We start from the raw sequence: 9,788 nt of genomic DNA, 5'->3' as shown, positions 1-9,788 counted from the left end.
TTTAATACAGAAATGTCAGCCGACTGAAAAATATACCCATGCATGGGTTTCTGGGTTGTCTAAGGTTCCTTATGCTTTGCATTCAATGTGGCATAGCTGGGAGTCAATCATCTTGGAGGCGACTGCTAAGGTGTTAAGGAATGCCAGCTGCTTTAATAGCTGCCTTTGGCTTATCTTTTTGTTGACTCCATCCCAGTGATAGTGTGGTAATTAAGGCAGGTTTTGGTACATTGTGCAGGTGCCAAGTCTTGCTGGAAAATGAAGTGCACATGCCCATAAAGCTCATCAGCTAGGGGAAGTATGAATTTCTCTAGAATTTCCTGGTAGACAGTAACAGTGACTTGGGACTAGATAAAACAGCAGCACACTCAGACAACATGACTCCCTATATGATCGGCATCTGTGGAATCGTCACTGAAAATTTTAATTAATTTAAAAGATTCATCTGAAAGGAAGAGCTGTCCCTTTTTCCTTCACCCAGATAAGACGCTTCTGGTGTTTCTAATTCAAGAGTGACGTTAAACGAGGATTTAAAACAGTCGCACCCAATTTCCTAGATACATTTTTGTGTTATGACACATGTACTACTGACTCCACCTATAGCTCACACTTTGTGAATTTTAAAAAAATTTATTGGGTTTTGCATGCTCTTTTTTTTTCCTACCACACTTTTTCCTTCCTCTTAACTTTTCAAACTGTAAAAAAGCCTTTGTTGGCAATATATTGTGTCCCCATTTGATGAGAAAGTGAATTTTGAGTTTTCATTGGCTGTACTTAAAAAAGTACTAAAATTAACAAAATATATATTTACCATTAAACACATATTAAACATTGTTCATTTAGTGAAATTTGCTAACTTTTTGACATTTATTTAATTGCACGTGTACATATGAAGCTGTGTCTGAGTCCCTGTGACATTTGGATATTTCAGAAGAAAGTCCGATGACTAAGCGTCACGTTTAAACACGGAAGAACTGAAAACGCCCTCTTAATGTCTTTGGCTGTTGGAGAAAGTTCCTCATATTTGCTGTTAGCATAGTGAGCACCACATCCACACCTGCCACCTGCACACACGTTAATTTATCCAAACAGAGCTCCATTCTTGGTTATTTGTTTCTCCCAATGTGGCTTTCTTGGGCTCAATGTGCCCACATGACTATAAGTGTAAAATAGCGATTTGGATGGCAGAGAAAAGAGAGCTTGTATTTATGAAATAGCAAGCACTTGCACGCCACAGCCCTAAGGGGTGGGATGCCAAGCTTGCATGCTGCAGTGTTTTTTCAAATCTCTTTTCCTTGTGTCTGGAGAACCGGATCCATTTTCAGCAACAAAATAGAAAATACTCCTTTGTAATTTCCACGGGCCTGGCTATACTGTGATGTTTCTCTTTTTTTTTTCTTCCTCACACATTCTTATATTTTGTTTTACTTTTCTTGTGTAGAAGCAGAGAGTTTGTTCATGGTGGGGGTGCCGTTTCTTTTTCCAGAGTCTACCAGGAACAGCAGTCGGCTCCATATCTGATTTCATGGAAGGAAAATCCAAGCCATCAGCTGCTGTTGATTCGGGTGAAGTGGAGTCAGATTATTTCCTACTGGACTCCCAAAAAGCCTTTGCTCCCTCTCTGCGTGAGTGTGTGTGTCTCTTCGTCTCTCCCTGCCTGCTCTAAATTTAGGCGTCAGGGTGGAGCTGGGGAGGGGACCTACAGGCTATGGCTGCTGCGTGCCCACCCTGCTTATGATCTCCCTGTTGATTGGAGTTGGTGGAAACATGCTGGCTAAACTGTGGCGGGGATTGACTCCTGCATTCTGTCAGGGGAAACTGGATTGGACACTTATCACAACACTTTAATGGGCTTGTTCAGGCTCAGGCTCTTGGCTGCGAGCCACAAGGTGTCTGCAGACACCTTCCGGGCTCAGTGGTCCAGTAGCTCCCTCTGGAGGAGAGAAAGAGCTAAACAAACTGCTGTATTAACCGAGAGGAGGTCTGCATTTTCTCTCTCCTGCATCTCCACCCTTCACCCCCACCCCACTGTAAGTACAGGCTTTGCTGTTGTGGCTGTGGTAACGGCAGTGCATCTTTGGCCGAGAGGGTCTTCCCAACCGAGCTTCGCAGTAGTTGCCTGTAACCTCTGTGGCACAAACCCCACACATGAACTCCATTAGACTCATCTGAAACGTGTTGACTAAATTGCAGGGACAGGAGGAGAAGGGATGGAACCCAGAGGGCTCGCTGGCACCGTCTCCCGTCTGTGATGTTCCCAGTCTGTGAAGTGGGTAGGTGGGAATCAGGGATTTTATTGAGAACATTGTGTTCCAGCGCCCCTTCTTTTTCTCCGCTGCTTCCGAGTCCTGCAAACTCTTTTAAGGGCGGAGCCTTCCTCCTTTCTACATAGCTCAAGAAGTCCACTAGTCTACACTGAAGCGTGTAACCCAGATAGGCCCGGAGGTTTGTCTCATTTGCCTATGGGAGAAACTGATTTTGGTTGTTAACATAAGGGCAGGATTGAAGTGATCGCCTCCATGTGTGTTTAATTGTGCATCGGGGCGTATACGTGTGTATGTGTCTATCCGACTGTGGTAGCTGGTGATGGGAAGATGCAAATCCAGGCGCTCACCTGTGAAATGTTTATTCAGGCTTGATGCAAACTGTGACAGGCAGGGCCCAGGGAATGGTGTCTCAGGCAAATAAGGTGGAGGGAAGGGAAAGGGATCTCCAGCTGGTGCAGCTACGCGCTACAGTGATATCTCTGAAGGGACTTCGCTGTGTCTCAGCATTAATCAGAAAAATTCTGATTCACTGTCTGGTTTGAGTGGCTTGAACAGTGGATGCCATTAAGATGAGCAGTCACTGTAGAGAAGCATAAGAAGGCTGCTGCTGCTGCTGCTGCTATGCATGCCAAAGAATAGGAGACTCAAATGAACACAAATGACTTCCAGGTGTTTATTTAAGCGTCAAGCCTTTGCAGTCGGAGCTTCAAGTTGAATGCAAATGACAATCACCTCTCTGCTGTGGAACCGCGGTCAACATCACCAAAAGCGTCATCTATGGTAACGCTTCATCATGCCAGAGCACAGGCTCTTTGCATGTTCTCCACTTGTGACATGCAATACAAGCAAAGGGAAGTGGAATTTGTGATTGTAGAAAAACCTGAGATTTTACTAATGTATCAACAGGCACAGTGGAACAATTACAATGTTTATTTGTTAAGTAAATCCTTTCCTCGGAGCTGATTCTCCCCTGTGATTTATTGCAGTCACTACCGGTCTTTTGTGTCTATGACTAGTTTCAAATCTTGGAAATAGCAGCTTAAAAAGTCATATATCTGTTTTCATAAGTCAGACTACTAAACCCTGTCCTGAAAAGTCTTCTTTGTGTCTGAAAGTGGGTCCTCTTTACAGTGTGAGTGGATGACTCAGCACGTCTGGTGTGGGGTTGGTGGTTTCTGGGTAAGGCATGGATTAGTGGCAGTGGGGGCTGCTAAGAAAGCAGCAAAGATCCACATCACCCAGAGACAAAGGAAAGAAATACTGAGTAGGAGGGGATGAAGGAGGGAGACTCAGTGGTGGTGTTAGTGGAATGTAATGGGATGTAGTAAGGCTCTTCAGACAAAATCAAAACAGACCTCACCCCTTACGTTACATGTATGCTTGTTTTTCCAAATCCAGAATCTCAAAGGAGAGTCATGGAGTTGCGTTGGTATGGAAACATGAAAAGGGAGAAATCAATCCCTCACCTGGCCATGGTCTCAGATCCTCCTCCACCTTACAGGTCTTCAGAGTGGGCGTATCCATCTGCTCCGGCCACAGACCTGCAGCAAAACACAACGGAACCAGCAGGTCAATACTGAGATCTGCTTATATGAGTAATATACACTTTGGCACCAAATTCTTGTGCACACAAACATTCCCTACAACTCAAATATCCAGGCAGAATGATGTCAGAAGCTAGTTGGTGGCTTAAAATATGTCCAGTCAGAGTGCAACAAGCAACAACACATTAAGCTAAACTGCATTGGTGCATCCATTTAATTGAGCCCATATGTATAATTTTGAGTCGGAATCTTCTCTCAGATTTGAGAAGATTCACAATGTTAAATTATAGAATTAATAATTTTTTTTTTGCTAGTGTTTTTTTTTCTTCGTATTAATCAAAAGTTAAAAAAATTACTGGTATTTATGCCCTTTGTCAGAAATTGTAGTAATTTCTGGATAATGTTCAAATTTGAATACACAAACACATGCATGGGTTGTAAATGCTTGATGTTTGTAGTAATGAAATCATTGTGTTTGGCTTGGGAACCTAAAACACAATCCAAATAGCCTTCTTTATGACAGACTGGTCCAAACTGTCCTGACACCTGGTGGTTTTCAGATGTTTGTTCCTGTCACAAGTTGGCCTCTGCTGACTGAGCAGTGAAGACTGGGAAGAGAAGGGGGTGGGTTTCTCACCACTGTGAGACCAGGCTTGGAAAAACACGCTCCATGGGTGCATATATGAGGTATTTTTGGGCCCTTCAGACGAGACACTGGAGGAGGTGAGATCTCTGCGTAGGAGACTCGGTAGCCTGTCCAGCAGAGCTGTCAGGAAGCGAAGGAAAGGTCAAGGACCTGCTGGCCCAACGCGTGGGACCCGGCTTCACACCTGAAGGCTACACCGCAGCGGACTTGGGACAAACAGTTAGTATTTATTCAAAGTCTGAGATGGCGTATTTGCTACCAGACAACCTGCACGAAGCTCTGTTTACAAATGTGGTTTTCTGTTTTTTCTTTTTAAGGCACAAGCAATCAGCCATGACTCTGATACAACAATTAAGTAAACTCCCAATCTCTCAATGTGACAAGTAGTTCTTCGAATGATGCCAAAGGGCAGAGATGGGGGGGCGAGGGGAGGTGGGGTGGCACTAGGTTTTTCAGCCACAGCTTGTGTAAGATCTTTGCTTCCCCTGGAGCCCCTCCACTTCCTTCGCAAATGTCCAAATCAGCACTCTGCCACCGAGAGGTCCTGCACTACGCCTCACAATGGCAAATTCTTACACATAAATGGCCTTATTCAGAAAAGCTTGCAAGCAGCTGGTGCGATTCGCTCAAGAAAATAAACATTTCCTTCAAATATTTTGATTGGCCAGCAGACAACATCAATACCAGAGGCACAGATTACCCCTGTTAATAGGAGGACCAGCCCCCTAGGAGGAGCTGCGGAGCGGGGAATGGTGAAGTGTTGACTGCGTCACTAATTAGGCCACTCTGGGACGGTTCCAGTGCAATTTTGGGGATGACAAGAATAAACCCTTCTGCTTTTGAAGTTTATGTGCAGATGAAAGGGATGGCTGAGATGTCGTTTGAGCCAAAATGGCGTCCCGTCCTCATGACTCTGGATCTAGCAACGCCTCTGAGACATGTAATGAATTTGGAGTAATGAAGCGTGTCATTGAGACACAGTGAATACTGGTCCTTGTGCTGACTTCCTGTTTCGCTCAGGCCTTAGGCGTCACACAGGGGAGAGAATGTGTATGAGGGAGAGAGGAAGACAGAAAGAAAGACGCCAACCGAGGCAAGCAGAGCGAGGGAGAGAGAAAGAGAGCGTGTTACAGAGGGGAGGAACATGGCCTTGGCTCAGCTATGTGGGACATTTGATATGTCTTTTGAGCCCTCACTTATAATGTGAGCAAAAACAAACACATGGACTGAAAAATCCTACGTTCTCTTTGAGAGCTGGTCGTCTGCCCACCCTTCCCGTCTCACCCCGGACTCAATAGAGACTGTTCATGGGATACATGTAGTTTCTGTAATTGCTGAAATGTAAGACTCAGGCTCACTCTGATGTGAAGTTATGACTTACACAAACAGCCGAGTCTGGTTTGAAAAAAAAAAAAAAATTCCACTCACTCTCACTTCTCCTTTTTCATTGTTTTTCACAAAGTTGATGGCTTCAAAATATTTCCTTTTGAACAGAAACATTTTCAGTTTGAAAATTCATTTCTGGGTGACAAAAAAAAAAACTAACCACAAGTAAAACTTTCAGGCACCATGACATATAAACTCTCTGGCAGCCACTGGCATATTATGTAAATATTGAAGTGCAAAAGTAAAGCGGAGCGCCTAAAAGGCTGTTCCAGAGTCCTTGTTCTTTTCTGTAGTATTAGCCTCAGCGCCTCCTGCTTTGGTTTGGCAGAAACTTAACGAGCATGACGCCTCCTCTCAAACATCCCCGCCGCTACCGGACGGCGCTAATTTCCTGCCCCGCTACCGCTTCTAATTGGCTTATCATGTCACTCTCGGAGTGTGAATTAGTTGTGCACCTCCCAGCCGAGGCGGCAGCGCTGCCTCCTCAAACCAGGGGGTCCAGCTGGCTTGTTTATGTGGAGTAAACAGTGTGGTCGCTGTGGACGGGCCGGGAGGGGGTACGGCTGCATTAAAAACCTTCTCAAGTTAAGTCCAGGCCAGAGGCCACGACGTTAAGATACCGAGAGAGACTGCCAAGGCACAGCTGCAGCAGATGAGTGCCAGTTAAGCGAAATGAAGCCAGAAGTAACAACATTTGTATTAAGTGTCATACATGGAATGGATTTGCTCTTTTTTTAAAAATGTAAAATGCTTTACAAAATATTCATACTTTGGTCTGATTTATTGGGGTTTTATGTGATAGACCAACACAAAGTAGCAGAAAGTTATGAAGTGGTAGAAGAATTATATATGGGTTTCAAAAAAAAATCTGTAAAGGCACACATTAATTAATATTAAAGCGCCCCGAGTTGTTGCCGCTCCTACTTCTGCTGGTTTTACTCATCCACACATGGAAATTGCTGCCAAATTTTCCATAGACAATACCTCCAGCTTTTCAAGCTTTTCTAATGACTCTTTTCTAAATCTACCATTTGTGTCTGCTTAAGGTGAAGGAAAACGTTCCCTCAGCATGATGCTGCCATCACCATGTTTTACTGTGGTAATGATGCGTTTGTGGCTATGTGTGATGTGGAGGGATTTTTTTTTTGTTGCTATTCTCACTAAAAGGTCAGATTTGAGTGAATCTCTGAATAATTCTTTACTTTCCCAGTTATTATAGTTTTGTACAGTTGGGACCTACCATGTCTGTTTAGTAATTTGGTTCCAGTTGGTTTTATTTAGTAGTATCAGAGTAAAAGGGGTTAAATACAAATGCACACCACATTTACAGGTTTATGTAAAAAAGAGAAAAAACATTGAAACCCATTTTGTTTTCCTACCACTTCATATTTATGCACTATTTTGTGTCAAAATAAAATACGTTCAGGTTTGCGGTTGAAACCTGACTAAATGTCTTCTTTGCAAGGCATTGTAAGGACAAGAAGTGAGTATGGTTTGGAAAAAAGGAACCGGGGGGAGAATGTATCAGTTCTGTAAGATTTTAGCAGCTGATATTAAAACCATCACCGCACATTGTGAGACACCCAGAAAGGCGCTTTTGAGCCCTCATCAAAGCTCAGAGCGCTCGATGGTGGAACGTTATGCTTTGGGTCTGATATTCATCTTCAGAGGGGGAACACACAGGTGTTGGAACAAATAACATGTCAAACGATACCACCTCAAAAGTGCCAGCACTTTCTGTTTGGATGATTAAATTGGTGCTGCGTTTCCTTTCTTCCCTCTTTCTCAACTGCTAAAGCGAGTTTAAGTTAAAAAACGTTCTTTCTTCTCGGCCGTCCGTTAGAGCTCGTGCCAGGAGGTGGTTGAGTTTTTGTCTGGATTAAGGTAAAAAACTGAAATCTGTTTTCCTCTTCTTTTTTTCCACCCTTTTAGCTAAATCACTTCTTCAATCATGGTTTTTGCTTTTCTTACAGACTGGAAATACCTGTGTACACACTATAAAATGCTCACATGAACCTGGAGGAGGAAAAAAGCAAACGATGCCACCCACAGACACAGTCGGCTACACATGTATCTCGCTTGAGGTTTTGAAAACCAGAATAACAATTTAGTGCTTGATTGTCTGAGTGTCAGATTTGCTTGGCTGAACTCGGCGAACCACACATTTTCAAACACGCAGACACACGCGCGCACACGCACGCACGCACGCACGCAGCCACGCAGCCCTCCGCCCTGGCTGAGAATCATTCCACATGTCTAGCAGGCTTACCTGTGGCCACCGAAGAACAAAAACAAGCAGCGAATGAAGCGTCTGCCAGCGTGCAGGAATCTTGTCACTGCATGCACTGTAATGAGCTCTTAATTACCCCGTCTGTCTCGGGTGCAAGCAGAAAACTTACAACACCATTCTGTGTGTGAGAAACGGTGTGTTTTTTATTTTCTACGTGCCCATGGTGCAATTGTGTGATTTAAGATTTTGCACAGATGTCTGAAGACGCGTCCTGCTGACAACAGTGCAGACAGTATTTCACAGCTCAGTCAACAAAATGAAGCAAGAGGGCTTTGAGGAGAGGTGACACCATATTTTCCTCTTCTTTTTTCGTCGTTTCTTGGGAGGGGGAAAATGTAGGATAATGGAAAACATCTTTTGTAACAGCGAGACGGGAATCCATTTAATTATAACTTGCTGATGGGCGATCTATCACCCAGCGATACTCAAACAAACAGGCCCCGCGATGTAAAGTATCAGCGGAGCACAACAACGTCTGGCAAGGCTGAAAAAAGCAGAGGAGTGCGTGTTGTTGATATGTAAACACCTCCCCGCGTCTCTAGATGGGATTTATTACAGCAAGTCTATTTTTGTTTGAGCTTTGCTTCTAATTCTGCAGCCCTAATTCTGCATGTACTGGATGCTGCTCAGAGGAGATGGTGAAGTGGGAGGGATCTTACTCTGTTATTTAATTATTTTACCACTCTTGCCCTGCGGTGCGGCGTACATGACGCTAATACCACAGATTAAGGTGTGTGGTTTTTATGGCCCTTCCCCTCCTCTGCAGCTGTAACACGAAGCTCAAGGCCTTCAGCGTCTCTGACACTTCCAGCTGATGTTAACATGTTTTGTCGGCTCTCCGTTTATGTGCCGCAGAAGTGTGTGTTGCAACACTGCAGCCCTTTGAAGCCCCAAAAGCCTGTGATGCTCTAATTCCCGCCCTAATCCTGCGCGAGGAGTCTGCCGTCTGGACTGTGTCTGCACACCTCTGCACCCCGCACATTCAAGACGGGCCTCAGAAGCTTAAAGCTCCCAGTTTAAGCTTAGCCGCAGGGGGCTTTCTGCTGGCAGACAACCCACAGAGCTTCTGCCAAAACAGAAAATTAACATCATAGTGGCGGCATTGTGCACTGTACTTAAAAAAAATAATAAAAAGAGCAAACTATTTTCGAAGTTTACCGGTAGCTGCTGTTTCCAAAATGGCTGATGTGTTTTTCATCTTGGTACAGGATGTGGAGGGAACAACATTAGCATCAACAGAAAGTGAGGACATGGGGGAGCATGAGTAAAAGACCCAGTGTTCCCAGCAGTCAGCTGTTAGATTAGGCTTAAACTGGTGACTCAGCACTGCCTAAGCTTAAGCACAAGGCCAAACACTGTATGGTTGTGATGTTCTGAGATAGGGCTGCACCCACATACAGCTCCCAAACAAGCCCTCCTGTCCACAGCAACACACTCGCTCTAAGGTAATGAGAATCATTATCCTGCATGAGAACAGAGGAGTGGGCGGGAGGGGAGTGAATGCCTTCATCCCTCGTTCTCTGTGATATCCCGCTGAAGAGCCTCTGACACATGATGAGGAATGAAAAGTCATCCTCAGCCCGGTCGTCATCCAGGCAGCTGTTCTCAAAACGCGCACACACAGACGCACACACACGCACACACACACACACACA

The 9,788-nt window shown here is 44.6% G+C and overlaps 1 protein-coding gene across 3 annotated transcripts in view; it reads right to left on the bottom strand.

The window, feature by feature from the left end:
• Window positions 1–9,788, bottom strand: part of runx3 (RUNX family transcription factor 3) — a 54,444-nt gene that overhangs the window by 3,592 nt on the left and 41,064 nt on the right. For all 3 annotated transcript variants that reach the window (XM_081603028.1, XM_008399599.3, XM_081603027.1), the window contains one exon: window positions 3,734–3,808. In XM_081603028.1, coding sequence (XP_081459154.1) covers window positions 3,734–3,808 — 75 coding nt within the window. The remainder of the gene's footprint in view (window positions 1–3,733; window positions 3,809–9,788) is intronic.

Source organism: Poecilia reticulata, chromosome 22 (assembly GCF_904066995.2).
Source record: "Poecilia reticulata chromosome 22, P_reticulata-male-v2, whole genome shotgun sequence".
In the NCBI taxonomy this organism is placed as follows: domain Eukaryota; kingdom Metazoa; phylum Chordata; class Actinopteri; order Cyprinodontiformes; family Poeciliidae; genus Poecilia; species Poecilia reticulata.
This window is presented reverse-complemented; position numbering and strand designations above follow the sequence as displayed.